Source organism: Mustela lutreola, chromosome 2, assembly GCF_030435805.1.
Source record: "Mustela lutreola isolate mMusLut2 chromosome 2, mMusLut2.pri, whole genome shotgun sequence".
NCBI classification, from domain to species: domain Eukaryota; kingdom Metazoa; phylum Chordata; class Mammalia; order Carnivora; family Mustelidae; genus Mustela; species Mustela lutreola.
In genome coordinates, this window is record NC_081291.1 from 58482342 (window position 1) to 58500373 (window position 18032).

General features: G+C 41.7%; 1 protein-coding gene across 3 annotated transcripts in view; it reads right to left on the minus strand.

The window, feature by feature from the left end:
* EEFSEC (eukaryotic elongation factor, selenocysteine-tRNA specific) overlaps positions 1 to 18032 on the minus strand; it is a 248222-nt gene that overhangs the window by 144405 nt on the left and 85785 nt on the right. For all 3 annotated transcript variants that reach the window (XM_059161905.1, XM_059161904.1, XM_059161907.1), the window contains exon 2: positions 16125 to 16332. In XM_059161905.1, the coding sequence (XP_059017888.1) occupies positions 16125 to 16332 (208 nt within the window). The remainder of the gene's footprint in view (positions 1 to 16124; positions 16333 to 18032) is intronic.

Sequence of the window (18032 nt, forward strand, 5' to 3'; positions counted from 1 at the left end):
GGATTATGTTCAATCTATAAATTGCTTGGGGTAGTACTGACATGTTAACAGTATTAAGTCTTCTAATCCATGAGCAGGAGATGTGTTTTTATTTATTTATGATTTTTTAAATTTCTTTCACCAATGTTTTATAGCCTTCATTATACAAGCCTTTTACCTCCTTGGTTATTCCTAAGTATTTTACTCTTTTTGATGCTACTACAAATGGAATTCTTTTCATAATTTACCTTTCAGACTATTCATTGTTAAAGTATAAGAATGCAACAGATTTTTGCATGTTGGTCTTATATCTTGCTATTTGCTGAATTCATTCATAAACTCTAATAGCTTTTTGTGGAATATATGCGGTTTTCTACATGTAAGATCACATCATCTGTGAAGAGATCATTTTACTTCTTCCTTTCCAACTGGGTGCTTTTATTTCCTTTTCTTGCCTAATTACTCTGGCTAGAACTTCCAGTACTATCTTAAATGTGGCAAAAAGTGGTAATGTTTGTCTTGTTCCTGATCTAAAAGGAAAAACCTTACTCTCTCACCATTGCATATGATGTTTGTTATGGGTTTTTCATGTAGGCTTTTTTTCTTTTAAAGATTTTATTTATTTGACAGACAGAGATCACAAGTAGGCAGAGAGGCAAGGGCAGAGGGAAGCTGGCTCCCCGCTGAGTAGAGAGCCTGATGTGGAGCTCAATCCCAGGACCATGAGATCATGACCTAAGCTGAAGGCAGAGGCTCAACCCACTAAGCCACACAGGCACCCCTCATGTAGGCTTTTATTACACCGATTGTACTTCCCTTCCTAATCTGATGAAAAGGTGTTGAATTTTGTAAAATGTTTTTTCTGCATCAATTGAAATGATCAGATGGTATACTGCATTAAATAATTTTTTTGTATGTTGAACCATCCTTGCATTCCAGGAATAAATTCCATTTAGTTGTGGTGTATAATTGTTTTAGAATGCTGCTAAATTCAGTTTTCTAACATTTACTGAAGATTTTTACATGAATGTTCATAAGGGATTTGGGTCTTCAGTATTCTTATGGTATCTTTTTCTGGCTTTGGTATCAGGGTGATGCTGGCCTCACAGAATGAGTCAGAAAGTGCTCTTCAGTTTGTTTGGAAAATCTTAGGAAAAATGGGTTACTACTTCTTTGAATGTTAGAAGTCGCCAATGAATCAGATTGAGAGCTTCTCTTTGTTAAGAGATTTTTGAATAATGATTTAATCTCCTTAGTAGTTACAAGTATATTCAGATTGTCAATATATTTATGATTTAGTCTTTGTAGGTTTTGTTTTTCTACGACTTTGTTCACTTCATCTAGGTTACCCAATTTGTCTGGCTGTTCATAGTACTTTCTCATAATCCTTTTAATTTCTATAGAATTAGTAGTAATGTCTTCACTTTTATTTCTGATTTTAATAATTTGAGTCTTCTCTCTTCTTAGTCCATCTAGCTAACATTTTGTCTATTTTGTTGATCTTTTCAAAACCAACTTCTGGTTTCTGTGATTTTCTCTATCGCTTTTCTTTCTCTGTTTCATTTTTCTCTTCTCTAATCTTTATTAATAATTTCCTTATGTTATATTTAAGTTTAGTCTGTTCTTCTTTTTCTAGTTCTGCAAGTTGTAAAGTTAGATTGTTGCTTTCAAATCACCCTTATTTTTTAACATAAGAATTTATAACTATAAATTTTCCCCATAACACTGTTTTCATGGTATATCATAAATTTGGTATATTATGTTTTGGTTATTATTCATCTTTAAGTATTTCTAATTTCCCTTATGATTTCTTCCTTGATCCATGGGTTGTTTAAGTGTGTTAATTTCCACAAATTTGTGAATTTTCCCATCTGACTTCTGTTACTGATTTTTTACTTCATCCTGCTGTGGTCAAAAAAGGCATTTTGTATGGTATCTACCTTTTTAAATCTACTGAGACTTAATCTGTGGCTTAACAAATGGCCTATCCTAGAAAATGTCCCATGTGCATGTGGGAAGAACATGTATGCTATAGTTGTTGGATCAAGTGTATAGGCCTGTTAGGCTAGCTGGGTTATTGTGTTAAGTCCTCTATTTCCTTATCTTCTGTCTGGTTAATCTGTGATTTTGACATCTCTGGCTACTGTTCTGGAACTATTTCTACCTTCAATTCTGTCAGTTTTTGCTTCATATATTTTGATGGTCTGTCATTAGGGATGTAAATGTTTATAATTGCTATATCTTCTTGCTGTATTGGACCTTTTATTAATACATAGTGTCCTTCCTTGTCTCCTATAATCTTTTTTTACTTAAAGTCTATTTTGCCTAATATTAGTCCCCCCGTTCTCTTCTCATCATAATTTGCATGGAGTATCCTTTTCCAACCTTTCACATTCCATTGATTTGTGTCTTTAGCTCTAAAGTGAGCCTCTGGTAGAGCACATATAGTTGGACCATGTGTTTTTATCTATTCTGCTAATCTCTGTCCTTTAATTGGCGAGCTTAAACCATTTACATTTAAAGAAATTACTAATAAGGAAGGACTTCTGCTATTATGCTATTTGTTTTTGATATGCCTTATAGCTTTTTTGTCTCTTATTTCTTGCATTATTGTCTTTTTTGGTGTTCAGTTGTTTTTTTTATGTAGTGAAATACTTAACTTTCTCTCTCTCTCTCTCTTTTGGTGTATATTCTGTTGCTATTTTCCTTGTGGCTAACATGGAGACTACATTTAGCATCCTAAAGTTACAACATTCTAATATGAATTTATACCAGCTTAACTTCAATAACATTAAAAAAAACTGTTTCTATACAGCTCTGACCCCATCCTTTTCTGTTGTTCATGTCAAAAAATTACATCTTTTCAAAACCATAAAACCAATTATTCTTTTAAATATATTAATCTGTTAAATCACACAGAAAACAAAATGTAGAGTTACAGACCAAAGTTACAATACTACTAGCTTTCAGACAAATCATTGCTTTTTTTTTTTTTATATGTATTAGTCTCTTAAGTCATGTACAAAAAACACATGGAATCACACACCACCACCATGACAACTTTTACAGTTGTCCATGCAAAATCATTATTTCATCATAGAACTTCAAGTTACTATCTAGTTTCTTTTCATTTCACTGTGCAACTCTTGAGCATTTCTGCATGGCAGGTCTAGTGGTAACAAACTCCCTCAGTTTTTCTTTATCCAGGAATGCCTTTCTTTCTCCCTCATTTTTCAAGGATGGTTTTGCTAGATATAGGATTCTTGATTGCCAGGTTCCCTCCCCCACCTTTAGTACTTTGTATATAATGTGCCTACTACTTTCTGGCCTCCATAGTTTCTGACAAGAAATCTGCTGATTATCTTATTGAGGATCTTTTGTGTGTGACAAGTCACTTGTTTTCAAGATTTTCTCTATGTCTTTGACTTTTGAAAAAGTTTTGGAATAGTATGTCTCAGTGTAAGTCTCCAAGTCCATTTTACTTGGAGTTCACTGAGCTTCTTGGATGTTTATATTAATGTCTTTCATAAAACCTGGGAAGTTTTCAGCCATCATTTCTTCAGATATTCTCCCTGCCCCCTTTCTTTCTCTCTTCCTACGACTCCCACAATGTGTATGTTGGACCACCTGACGGTGTTCCATAGGTCCCTCAGCCTCTGTTCACTTTTCTTCAATTTTTCTTTTTTTTCTTCAATTTTTCTTATCTCACACCTGATAATTTCCACTGTGCTATCTTCAGGTTTGTCAATACTTTCTTCTGCCTGCTCAAATCCATTTTTAAATCCCTCTACTGATGTTTTTTTCTGGTTATTGTATTTTTCAGCTCCAGAATTTCTTGTTTCTTTTTAGTTTATCTCTTTATTGATATTTCCATTTTGTTTATACATTTGCTTTCTTGATTTTCTCCACATTTTCCTCAATTGAGTGTTTTTAAGATAGTTATTTTTAAGTCTTTGTGTAGTATATCTACCATCAGATCTTTCTCGAGGACATTTTCTGTTGATTCTTTTTCCTTTGATTGGGTCATACTTTCCTGCTTCTTTACATGCCTTCTGATTTTTTGTTGGAAACTGGGCATTTGAATCAAATAATATGGTAACTCTGGAGATCAGATTCTTTCTGTTTTTTTTTTTTGTGGTTGGTCTTGGGAGTTTTGCTTTATTTTTTCTTTTTATTATTACAGGCTGTCTCAGCCTAAAGTATAAAGTCTTCTCAAGTCTTATCTGAGCCTCTCCCTGGGCGTGCATGGTCACTTTGTAATTCCCCCTGTATGTTTGCAATTGTTTCTGAATGTCTTAGTGTTTAATGTCTGACTTCTGAAAAATGAAGGGGATACCAGAAAAAAGGCACTGGTCCTTCAAATCCTTCAGAAATCACTTCAGCTGGTGGGGAGGGGTTGTAAAAATGGAGGGATGTATAAGAATAATGACTGCCTATCTGTGTGCACCTCTGTGATCAGAAGCAGCAATGTGATCAGAGCACAGAGCTCTGATATTTGGAGAACAGAATCATTTTTGCCCACTCTAGTTCCTGCGAGCTGTGTATAAGCTGTTCTGGGAACACCTGCACAGGTGCCTGTCATGAGACTGAGGGACGCGGAATGGATAGCTGCTATTGTTCCAAGAGCTAAAACTGATTGTAATAATTGCAATTTATTGTCTAAGCCTTCTCCTTGCAAGTCTTCAAGACTCCAGTGTTCCAAAATAATTATATCAAACATATTCTGCCATCATAATTGTTACGCAGATAGGGAAACAGATTTCTTGTGCTTCTACTTTCTGCCATCTTCCCAAAATCCTCTCCATGAATTTCTGCCACATCCAAGTACAACCTCAGACTTCTTTTGTCTGATGTATAATGTAAATCCCTCATTGTGAATAACAACACTTTCTTAAGCTTCTTCAAGACCCTTAGCCATTCCTTTACATTTCCCCACCCTGACATCCAATGGGAAGGAGGACAAAGGACCCAGTCCAACAAGAGGTAACAGAAGGCAAGAGTCCAAGAAAAACTGCCATTATTTCCCTGGTCTCCCTACCATGTCTAAAGGAACCCCCTATCTGACCCCTATCCTCTGGCCTCCCTTTACCAACCCCTCCATTACTGTCTCTACACTCATACCTGCTGCCTTTCTGCATTACACATTTTTCTTCTCTTGGGGTGGAGAGAAACCCTGCTGTTTGACACCATCCACCCCCAGCCACTTTCAATCAATACCCAATTTCAATCAATACCCAATACCCAATACTCTCCCCACTCACATTTCAAAATCACTATCAGTTCTGTTTACTCACCAGGAGCTTATGCTTGATTTCCTTACAATATCACTCTGTCTCCCCATTCAAGCTAAGGGATATTTACTGAGCCATCTCCTCTGTACTGGCCTCCATGAAGGTTGTCCAACAAATAAAAGGCTCCCAAAGCAATGCAGCAAGAGGGTCTGGGGCACCAACTGAGAGTTGACTGTTAAGAGGAATGGGGGAAGGGTCACAAAAGAGAACTAAATTCCTAAAGGTCAAAAGCAACTCTCCAGTGGTCAAGTCAATGTTCTTTCTTCAGATTCTCCCCATCTGTGACCATCAGTCAGCTGACTCCCCAACCTCTTCACCCACAACACCAAGTCTTTATTCCCATGGTCCTCCAACAGGGCCTCTGCCTCCTCGAGAAGCCGCTCTTCCTTCCCTATTCACTGCCAAGTCTCTCCCAAGAGCACCCTGGGAGTCCAGCTCTTTTCCCCCAAGACTGCTGTCCTCCAGGGGCTCCCCACACTCTGATGAGCTGTGTCAAGGCTCCTCTGTGGATGGTTCGCATATCTGTGTCTGCAGGAAAGAACCCTTTCCAGCACTGTAGTCATATCCCATTCTCTGCCAGCAAGCACTTCCCAACCCTACCTCATTGGTTTCTGATCAAGGAACAACCTTTCTCTGGTCTTTAAAGCCATCACCAGTTACATGGTCATCACTGTCTTCCTCAGTCATTGCATTTGGTCAGTTCTTCTCCTGGGATCTGGGTCCAATCCATCCCCTGATTTTCATTCTCAACAAATTCCACCCTGGGTCAGGCCCTTACCATCCCAGGCCAACTACTCTCCAAAGTTAGTGTATGGCCCTATACCAGGCATTGACCATGGCTGTAATGACCTTCCTGTCATGACCTGTGATGACCTCTGAGGTATCTACACACTTTCAGGGACTCCATGACTGTCCCAGATGAAACCCAGCATCCAGGCTGGTCCACAAGGCCCTCTATGGTCTGCCCCAGCCTCCTCACACTGACTCAACTCACCAAACCCCCTGGGAACACGGATAAAACCCAAGTCTTTGTCTAGTGCCAAACTCTATTCTACTGCTGCCCCCACTCCCCTTCCTTCCTCTGCCTATCTAAAGCTAACCCTGGTGACAGGCGACTTGAGGCAAGGCAGAGAGAATGGGATTGTAAGCAAAAAGCCTAGGCCCGTAGAACTAATTTCCAATGCACAGCTGAGTTGTCACTCCACCTCACTCAGCCTCCACTTCCCTGTCCTACAGAAAACAGCATGACCTACACTGCAGGGCTATCTCCCACCCCAAATAAGCTAAAGTGTGGAAAGCACAGTAGGGAATCTGGTAACAGTCCTTAGAACCAGGGCAGCCACTAGTTGCCTGCATCCCTCCTGAGTGGTCTGTGCCCTGATCTGCATCATATATTCTGAACTTGCCCCTGCTTGGTTATCACTTGACTTTTGGAAACCAATAAAAGCAGCACCTGGGTGGCTCAGTCAGTTAAGCACCCAACTCTTGATTTCAGCTCAGATCATACTCTCAGGGTCAGGCTCCCCACTGGGTACAGGGCCAGCTTAAAATTCTGTCTCTCCCTCTTCCTCAGTTCCTTGCCACTTGTGCATGCACACGCACTTTCCTCGCTCTCTAAATAAGTAATAACATAACATAAGTAGTAAGTAACGTAACATAACGTAACGTAACATAACGTAATGTAACACCAATTCGAATTCCTGACTCCCAGATCAGAAGGCAATTCACCTTCTCAGAAGCCCCCATGCTACTCAGAGGAAGCTAACTCAGCTCTCCTCTTGAACTGCTCAGCAAATCTCCCGCTTTTACCTCCTCCACCCCTTGGTCTTTCCTGCCCGAGTGCATGGGAAGTACACTCTTTAGAACATGGGGGGGCTTGGTTCAGTTGGTCTTTGGCTCCATGTCCTTTAAAAAAAATCAGGCTTTTTTTTAAAAGAAGAAAGGAAGTAACTGTGACACGCTGGAGCTCCCTAAAGAGCAAGTTCTCCGGGCCACTGGCTGTCCAAAGGTCAGTGTGACAAAATGAGGCAAGTTCAGAGGAGAGATTCCAAACAGGACCTGTGACCCACTCACCACTCAACTCCAGAGCAGCCCAGACAGAGAATGCTGCCCTCACAGAAGTGGCAGAACTGAGATATTTGCCCAGAAAGGAGACACGTTGGAGAGGGAAGGAAGGAGGAAAAAGAGTGATAAAGAAAGAAATAGTGAGGGAAGAAATAAAAACACCAAGGAAGAGAGACAAAGAAGGCAAGAAACACAAGAGAAAAAGAAAGAAAAGGAGAGGAAAGGAGTGGACAGCCTGCTCTGTGCTAGCTCCATGCTACGTGCTCTCGTGTGATCTCAGCATCCCATGAATAGGGGCTCTGACCCCTATTTTCAGAGAAGCCAAGGGACTTGCTGGGGGCTGCCAGGGGTCCCAGGGAGTAAGTGGCTGGTCTGTAGGAGTCCAGAGTCCAGGCCTCTCCCATGACGGAGGAGAGGAAGAGTCCATTCTCAGTCCAAAGGGAGGACTTCAGCCACGGCAGTCAGTGAACCAGGACCCAACCACAAGCCAGGGCCCAGTACATGTGCATCATCTCTGCTTACACTCCATGAGCCTGAGGCCCAGACGGACAGAGAAGGCTAAAAGCGTGCACTAAGAATTCCAGCGATTAACCATAAAGCTTTCGGAAATTCAATTATTTTTTATCCAAACCCTTTTGGGCAATGTATTGTAACAAAACATAACGGCGTGTTGGGCTGAGTAGCTGGCCCTTTCCCAGGCTCAAGAGAAGCTGGCCTTGCTGATTTCCTGAATACGCCACACACTGGAGATCCTGGCTTCTAGAGGCAGAAGTAAAGTTCAGCAGCCCCTAAGGGGACAAGAGGCCCCTCTTGCCCGAGTTTCAGGTCCAGACTGCTGTCTGTGTTCTAGGAGCACAAGAGGCTCCAACCAGAGATGTCAGAAAGAGCCCTGGGCCTAGCCCCACAGCTCAGCAGTGCAGGCAGGAGCTGACCTGGAGCACATTCAAATGCTCCTCCTGTTCCCAGCACCCACCACTCCTCCAGACTCCCCACACAGCTGTAGGACATCACAGTTCCAACCAAGCTCAGACATGCTGACTGTGCATGTAGGCTGACCTTCGACAACACAGAAAAACGATCTAAGATAAGTTAAAAAAAAAAAAGTGTGCGTGCATGTGTGTGCGCATGCATGTGTGTATAACTCATGTAAAAGACATAAAGAAATAAAGCACAGGTTTCCCCAGTCTCTGAAAGTAGGCCATTCCTCTGAAACCTTCTGTGAGGCAAAATGGCATAAAGTGAAAAAGCAATTACCATTCGTTTATATAGAAAAATGAGTGTTCCCAGACCCAAAACATAACCTCTCCTAGGTTATTCTGATACGTTAGGACACATCTACTTACAGATGTACAAAATAAATAGACATAAGGCACAGATGCTCAGAGACACAGTTCAAAGTGATGGCAGCTGGAGGCTGAGATGCTGAGTTCTCAGGGAAGGGGCTTGGCAGCACCACTCTAAGGACAAGCTGCGAAGCAGACGCTGTACACTATTGTTGCTTTTCGTCTTTTCTCATAAAAACAAAAATCCTCTTCTTCAGATTTCCCTCAGTTAGCAAAAGCACATACTAATAAGGTAGGTCTTGCATGAAAGCCAAGTGGTGTAATGCAAACTTTTTGAAAAGCAGGGGATGGGGCACATGGGTGGCTCAGTTGGCTAAGCGGCTGCCTTCGGCTCAGGTCATGATCCCAGGGTCCTGGGATCGAGCCCTGCATCGGGCTCTCTGCTCAGCGGGGAGCCTGCTTCCCCCTCTCTCTCTCTCTGCCTGACTTTCTGCCTACCTGTGATCTCTGTCAAATAAATAAAATCTTAAAAAAAAATAAAGGAAAAGAAAAGCAGGGGACACTTGTGTAAGTTGTTGATTTGGAATAGTGAAATTCAAAATGGCTGGTATTTAATACTTTAGTTTTCTAACCTGTCAACTCAGACACAAAGCCTCCCCCCGCCCTGTTACTATGGGAAATCCCTGGTACGACGCTAGGCACACAGTAGGTGCTCCACACCTTATGGCTATTATAGCTGAGTACCTACTGTGTGCCATCAAATGCTCCCTCAGAACGTATGCTGTGAGGCTAAACTTAATCAGCTCAAAAGAAGAGAGACCGACTCAGAAAGATAAAGAGAGTTGCCCAAGACCACACAGCTAGTCAGCCACAGAGCTAGTAGGAAACACACACCTTGTAAGTCAGCTGGGCAGCCGCCCAATCACTTGAGACTTGGCATTCCACTCAACTCCAGGGAGGGAGGCAGGGCCAAGGGAGCCCCGGGTGGGCTCTCAGCAGATGGCCTTGCCTAAAACAGAAATAAGGAAACAGAAAGTGTTTAAAAAGCAGAAGGAAACAGAGGGATTCTGGGAGAAAGATGCATCAAGGATGCTGTCAGATGATAACATTTAGTGGGAAAATAAACAGAAAAGCCTAGAACACAGAACAGTGTCAATGTTGTGATAACAACTACCTCAAATTATGTACATGTGGGAAAGACTGACAGGGATCCTAGGGAAAGAACACTTTAATTTGATGCACCGGGGAGATTGTGGGTATATTTTTATCTTCTATTTTGATTTCTGTTAACATTGATAAATGCTTATGCAAGAGTAATTTTAAATGCTTTCAGAGATAAAGAAATCACAAAGAAAAACAATCAAAGAGTTTGACTACACAAAAATTAGAAACTTCTGCATGTCAAAAAAAAAAAACGACTAAAATGGAAAGACAACCAACAAATGCTGAAGACTTATTTGTAGCAAACATGACAGGCAAAGGGTTAATTAATAACAACATCTTTGTTAATCTCAAACACTCCTAAAAATCAAAAGGAAAGCATTAAAATCACAAGAGGCAAAAAACAAAATGTATAGGTCTAATTCAAACACACAAAAGCACAACTATTTTAAACACTTAAGGAAAAATGTTTAACGTCTCCACTAATTACAGAATTACATATTAAAACAAGAGTAACATACCATTTCTACCCAACTAAGTTTCAACTATATTTTAAAATTAGAAGCCAAAGGTAGCTGTGAATACATCTGTGTAAACAGTGCAAACCCTTTTGGAAAAGAAGAGGGGAGTGCACAATCACAGATCTGAAAGGACTTGTGCCCTTCAATGTCTCAGAAGGAAAAAACCCCAAAATACGGAAAATGTTTAAGGATGGTCAAAGATGTTCACCCCAGGGTTGTTTATTTATAAGAAGGAAAACTTACACCAATCTAAAAGGCCTACAATGGAGTGATGCTCACATGAGGAAGGGCTAAACAAAATGTTAAATAATGAAAGCAGAAATCAAAAATGCAAATAGCTCATGATTAAAACTACATGGGTTTTTTTTTTTTTTTAAGATTTTATTTATTTATTTGACAGACAGAGATCGCAAGTAGGCAGAGAGGCAGGCAGAGGCGGGGGGTTGGGAAGCAGGCTCCCTGCGGAGCAGAGAGCCCGATGTGGGGCTCAATCCCAGGACCCTGGCATCATGACCTGAGCTGAAGGCAGAGGCTTTAACCCACTGAGCCACCCAGGGGCCCCACAACTACATGTTTAAAAGGAAGAACTGAATTCAGCGAAGCCGCAGGGCACAAGATCAACACACAAAAAACTGTTGCATTTCTGAACTCCAGCTGAAAACAATCTGAAAAGGAAACTGAGAAGGCAGCTCCATTTATAATGGCATCTAGAAGAATTAAATACTTGGGAATACACCTAACCAAGGATGTGAAAAACCTATATAATGAAAACTACAAAATACTGATTAGGAAAATTAAAGAAGATTTAAACAAATGGAAAGGCATCATCATGTTCATGGATTGGAAGACCTAACACTATTTAGATGTCTGTACCACCCAAAGGGATCTACAGATTCAATGAGATCCCTATGAAAATTCCAACAACCATTTTTTGCAGAAAATGGAAAAACAGATTCTCCAATTCATATAGGAACTGCAAGGGGCCTCAAACAGCCAAAATAATATTGGAGAAGAAGTAGAAAGCTGGAGGACTCAACGTTCTAACATTGAAACTTACTACAAAGGTAAACAAAGTAGTGTGGTACTGGCATAAGGATAGACCAATGGCACAGAACAGAGAACCCAGAAATAAACCCACACATGTGTAATCAATTGATTTTTGACAAGAGTAAAAGGGGAAAGGGCAATCCTTTCAACGGTGCTGGGAAAACTGGATAGCCACGTGCAAATAACGAAGTTCGGCCCTTAATTTACATTACATATAAACTTATACCATATATTAAAATTACCACATATAGAAATAGATAAAAGACCTAAACTTTAGAGCTAACACTATAAAAGTCTTAGGAAAAACACCTGGGAAAATCTTCATGACATTGGATTTGGCAACAACTTCATGGATAGGACACCAAAAATACAGGAAACAAAAGAAAAAATAAATATATTGGATTTATCAAAGGTAAAAACTTTTGTGCCTCCAAAGACACTATGAGGAAAGTAAAAAGTCAACTTATAGAATAGAAGAAAACATTTGCAAATTATGTATTTGACAAGGGATTGATATCCAGAATATATAAAGATCCCCTACAATTCAACAACAACAACAAAACAAACAACAAAAACATGATTAAAAAATGGGCAAAGAACCTAAACAGACATTTCTCCAAAGAAGATATATGAAAGGCCAACTGGTATATGGAAAGATGTTCAACATCACTAATCATTAAGAAAATGCAAGTTAAAACCACAATGAAGTATCACTTCATACATGTGTTAGAATGGCCATTGCCAAAAAGACAAGGGGTTAACGAATGCTGATGTGGATGTGGAGAAAGGGGAACCCATTGGCACTGCGGATGGGAGTGTAAATTGTGGCAGCCATTATGGAAAATAGTATGGAGGAACATCAAAAAATTAAAAATAGAACTGCCATATGATCCACTTCTGGGAATATATTCAAAGGAAATGAAAACACTGATTTGGAAAGATGTTCATGTTCGCTGCAGCATTATTTATAATAGCCAAGACATAGAAACAACCTGAGTGTCTGTCGACGGATGAATGGATAAAGAAGTTGTGGTATCCGTAAACATAGAATGGAATATCATTCATCTGTAAAAAAAACAAGGACATCCCACCACTTGCTACAACACGGATGAACCTCAAAGGCACTATGTTAAGTGAAATAAGTCAGATAGAGAAAGACAAATAGTGTGTGATTTCAACTTATCTGAAGAATCTAAAAACACAAAAACAAAAACAAAAAAGCAAAACCCAGAAAGAGAGCAGATTTGTGGTCACCAGAAGCAGAGGGGCAGAGGGTGGGGGGCGGGAGAGAGGGAACTAGAAAAGGTGGTCAAAAGATACACACTTGCAGTTTTAAGATAAACCTGTCCCAGGTACAATGTGATGACTAGAACTAACACTCCCACATGATATACAGGAGATGTGCTAAGAGAGGAGGTTCTAAGAGTTCTTGTCACAGGAACATTTTTTTCCTTCTATTTATTGTATTTTTATGAGAAGATGGATGTTAGCTAAACCTACTGTGATAATCATTGCACAACATATGTAAATCAAACCATCACGGTGTCATGGCTTAAACATATATTCATTTATGTCAATTATTTCTCAATAAAACTGGGGGGGGGGCACAGCAAAAAGGGGGTTGGGGAAATGAGATACCACTTCATACCCTGTAGGATAACTATTTTAAAAAAGGGGGGGAATGACGAGTGCTGGCAAGATGTGGAAAAATGGAAACCCTCACACACTGCTGGTGGGTATGTTTAATGGTGCAGCCACTGTGGAAAACAGTTCGGTGGCTCCTCAAAAAAGTTAAACATAGAACTACCACATGACCCAGCAATTCCGCTCCCAGCTATAGACCCAAAGGAAGTGAAAAAGCAGGGACCTGAATGCTATTTATACACCAATTTCAGACAGCATTATTCACAATAACCAAAAGGAAACAAGCCAAGCATTTATCCACAGACAAAAGGACAAACCTTATTTTGTTTGTAGAACACTATTTGTATTCTTTATAGAATACTATTCACTAGGAAGGAGTGACATTCTGACACCGGTTATAAGGATGGGCCCTGAAAGCATTACGCTAAGGAAAATAAGTCAGACACAGAAAGCCAAATACAGGATTCCACTTTTGTAAGGTACCTAGGATAAGCAAAGTCAAAGAAACAGAAAGCAGAATGAAGGCTGCTCAGGGAGGGGTAGGAGGAAAGGAGTTCTTGTTTAATGGGTACAGAGTTTATGCTGGGGATTCTGAAAAAGTTTTCAGCATAGACAGTGGTGATGGGCACACAGTTCTGTGAATGTATTTAATGCCAGTGAATCTGTATATTTGCAAATGGGTAAAATAATAAATATTATGTTATGCAGATTTTACTATAATCTGCGTAATGTGGAGAAAAAAGAGGGGTCAATATAAATACACAGTGAAAAGACAGGAATGAAATAAACCCAAATGTCAGCAGCTATTCCGAGAAAAGAAATCTTTGGGTGGCTTCCTCTTTCTTTTAATCATTTTTCTCTAATTTCCAACTTTCTTTCAATTGCTCTTTGGATGGGAAAAAAATTACGTTTTTAACAGGCTTCATGTTTTCAGGTTTTGATATGTACATAATTCATCAGTCTAGATTTTTTCTTTTTTAGGTAGAAAGTTTCTTTGCTTTTGGAGCAGCATTTACAAAGGATTTACTTCATAATGGACCATAAGTAAAGGAAATGTCATTTAAAATAATCTGAAGTTCTCTGCTGCACATAAATGAAAGCTAATGTTCTCTTACAACTCGGCTGGCCCCAAGGCTCCTGAACCTGCTGACTACAACCTGGCAGGGGGCAAATCCTTTCCAGTAGGAGTTGTTCTCCCTGCCCTCTGGGCACTGAATGAGGACAGAAGAGGTTCAGGAGGATAATTTGCCCTGGATGTGTGACTAAGTTCATAATTTGACCTTTAAGCAATAAATTAAAATAGGAATAGTAATTTAAAATGCAAGTCAGAATTTGCCTTAAATTTAACCAATCGAAGTAGTTAATATTAATTCATCCTTAATAGTATCCCAAGCCCTTCGCAGAAGGTCCCGTTTATATAGCAAATGATACTGACATTGTATTGGGTTTTTATGCAGGAGTCCAAAGGACCTGTTCTCCCCTTTCTGACAAGTAAATAAAACGGCAGGGAGATCAAATAACTCACTAAAAAGAAGATATAATTTTTTATCTTCCTTTTTACAGTCTCATATCCACTTCCGTTGGGAATAACAAAGTCTGAATTCTTATGCAACACTTATCTAAATGTGTCGATTTTATCGGATTGATGAATTTTGCTAACAAAAGGCAGCGCTAGGAAATCTTTTATGACATATTTGGCCCATTCACAGGCCTGGAGCTTTAATTTAACCAACTTGAGAATTCTGAGGGAGAGCTGCAGGTGTTAGATCTGAAAAAAAAAATCATAAATGGGAAGGCATATCAATCTTTATGACGGGGAAACAAAAACACTCTCTACTTGCTTGCCCTCCACAGGCAGGAGAAGGAGAGGTAGAAGGAGCAGGATATTGTCTCGGGCTGCATAGCAAAGAGGAAGCTTCGCTGTCTCCCAGTGACCGCTATTTAGTATTGATCAAAAGGCGCTGGCCCGCAGAGGAAGAGAGGAATTGATAAAACAATGAGGTTTGCCAACACTCTGTGCTCAACAAGGACGTTTTCTCATTTTCTTGACCACATCAGAGTAAGTCACTCCTGCAGCCGCCTGAACAAGCCGGTGGCTCTCTGTCCCACAGTCCCCCCTCCCTCCAACTGCCCTGCAACAGTGCTCAGCAGCACTGCTACCTTGCCACCCCCATGGACCATAGCAGAGTCAATCACTCGACAAGTCCTGTTGCTTCTCCTGTTAAAGGTCTCCCCAGTCAGCCTCTCCTCCCTCCACAGCCTGAACGCAGACCACACTTCTCTCTCTGGGAACACCACCATACTGCCTCTCCCTGTCTGTTCTCCACTCCCCCAGATCCTCGTCACCAAGCCATCCTTCCACCTGCTGCCAGCCATCTCTGGATGGGAGAACCTTTCAGCCACTTCCTTGCACAAACTCTTTAAGGACTCCCTACCTTCTGTAACACGAAATCATAAACCCGTTGCCATGAAATACTACGAAGTTCCTTTGTGATTGCCTTTCCCAGTTTCCCTTCTAACAGCAAAGTCTGCCCATCCATCCATCCATCTAATTTTACAGGTCTCTGTGACAGAAACATCCAGGTGTCCACCAAAACCAATGTCCCCCTTTTGATAACCCAGCTGTAGCTAAGCAGATGGTGAGGGGATCCATTTCCTGGCCTCTCTGACACCAAGGCATGGGTGACATAAGCAGATGGGACTGAGTCCTCCCTCACCACAGAATCTGTGGGAAGGGTGTGTGCCTCTTCTAGGTCTGGGAATTCCTGACACTCTGGACCCTCCTGCAAACGTGAACACAGTAGCACCTGAGCCTGGCTATGCGACCCCACAGCGGAAAGACAGCAAGATGGAAGAAGCCTGGGTTTCTGAATGCTGTGCAGAGAAGAACCCCCAAAAGGTCACGTTAGGAAATTACCTAGAAAATCAACTTCTAAATTTCCTTATGCTTCTGTATTTTTTGGTCTCTTGCAATAGCATCTTCGCCTTTGCCCTTGATGAGAGTAAGTGCCAGGCAAGATCCCACTCACTAGGACCCACAGCTGATACCTGTGTGCCCAATCTGTGTTAATGAGATGAAGTGTGCACCAGAGCCAGCTTATACAAGCAGACACTCCCTTCAGTAACAAACCTACTTGGTGTTCTCCAGGGTCTTCTGCATTTTCTTGGTCATTTTATCAATCGCTGCCTGTCTCTTCCCTTCAGCTAAGAGGTCTGTTTTGTTCAGCACCACGATCAGCTTCTGGCAGGCAATCTGCCCAATCACAAGGCACTCTGCTGACTGGGTCTGCATCCCTTTAGTCACATCGATGACCAGCATCATCAGATCAATGATCTGGGCCCCTGCAAGGAGAAAGAGAAGACAAGGTTAGAAAGGGAAATGGAGGAGAGGACGCTCCAGAAAGTGGCCTGATGTTTGAGGTTAAGCAAAATCAGCCAAATTAAAGTATTAAGACAAAAGTGGGTGGGGTGGGAAAGGAACAACCCCCACATAGCTCCTAGCCCAGGCTGCAGGGGAGGGACTCTGACCACCTGATTCCACGGAGTCCTCATGACAAACCACCATGAGGGATGGGCGTCTCACCTCATCTGGAGAGGAGGAAACTGAGGTCCATGAGACACAGTTAGCTCACCCAGAGCCCCAGAGCCAACATGCAGCAGGGCTAGGGAACCACCAAACCCACCCATTTTACTGCCTCAATCTTCTCACTTTCATTCCATCCTACCAAGGAAAAAATGTCCAAGCAGAAAAAATCTCAGTTGTAGACTTGGTAAATGCCTAGAAATCTGCCTTGCCAAGACAGCAGACAGAAAGACCAGAAAACTCACAGGGAGGCATGGGGTTTGTCTCCTCTGTGGCTCCTGGGTCTTCCTCACACGGGAGTTGGGTTTAGTTGTGATCCTCCCACCCATGGCTCCGTTATAGCTACTCGCTTCTTTTGTCCTTTCTGTTCTGGGTGGGAAGCTCCTGCTCTTTCAGGGAGGGTAGGGGCAAGTCAAGGTTCAGCTACCTCAACAGTGAATACCATGTATGTGAGTATGTGAGTGAGAGTGTGTGTTTCTATATATATATGTGTGCGTGCATGTATACATATATGTGTGTGTTGTGTGTGTGCATTCTATATGACGTATGCATGCCTGGTTATGCGCATCCCCTAAATACACAGCCACACCTGAGCTGAACAACAGCAGAGGGACAAATTTCAGAGGAGTCCATGAAGGGAAACTGCCCTGACCCACGTTGGGGAGACTAATGAATGGGATGTGTCCTTTTAAATAGGATGTGCAGTCGTTTTACCAAAGAAAAAAGTGCTATTTTGGGTATACAGGAATATGCAGATATTTACCCCTTCGCCCCAGAAGGGATTTTCAGGACCCAATTATCATCATGGTGATACGGAGGAAGCCTGCTCTGTGGGTGACCAATGACCCAAGCTCACCCCTGGGAAAGGAGGGAAGGTGAAGAGAGGCAGTCTTTCCTGTTGGCACATTTGCCATGTGCGCTCGTCAACCACCTAGTCTCCACAACCAGTGTTTCAGACCAGGTGGAACTCAGAGTCTCAGGGTGCCTTGCTCTAGACCAATCGGCACCAAAGAACACCAGACACTAGGGAGCCTAGCGCCGCTACTAAAGCACTCTTTCCTGGCCACCTCTGACCTGTACTATTCCTCCAGCATCCCCCAGGAGAAAGAGTAGGTGTCTCAGCTCTAGGCAGGCCTCAGAGTGTCCCAGCTATCCTTCCCGCCCCTTTGCTCTGCCCTCCCCAGCCCCTTCTCTACCTCACCCTGTTCCAGGGACAGAGTGGAGCTGTGATCAAAGGGGCCTGGCAGAGCAGGCCAGTGCTCACAGAAGCCAGCACTGGCATCTCCCTTATCCTACCAGGAAGTAGAGCCTAAGCCTTGGTACAGCCACGAGGGGGGATGGGGGATATACTGGTTCCATTACCTATACTTTTTCAACCACTGAGGCCTAAAAACCTCACTTCAAAACAATGAAGACCCCCATTCATATCTACCAAATCTCTGGGATCCATATCTATTGT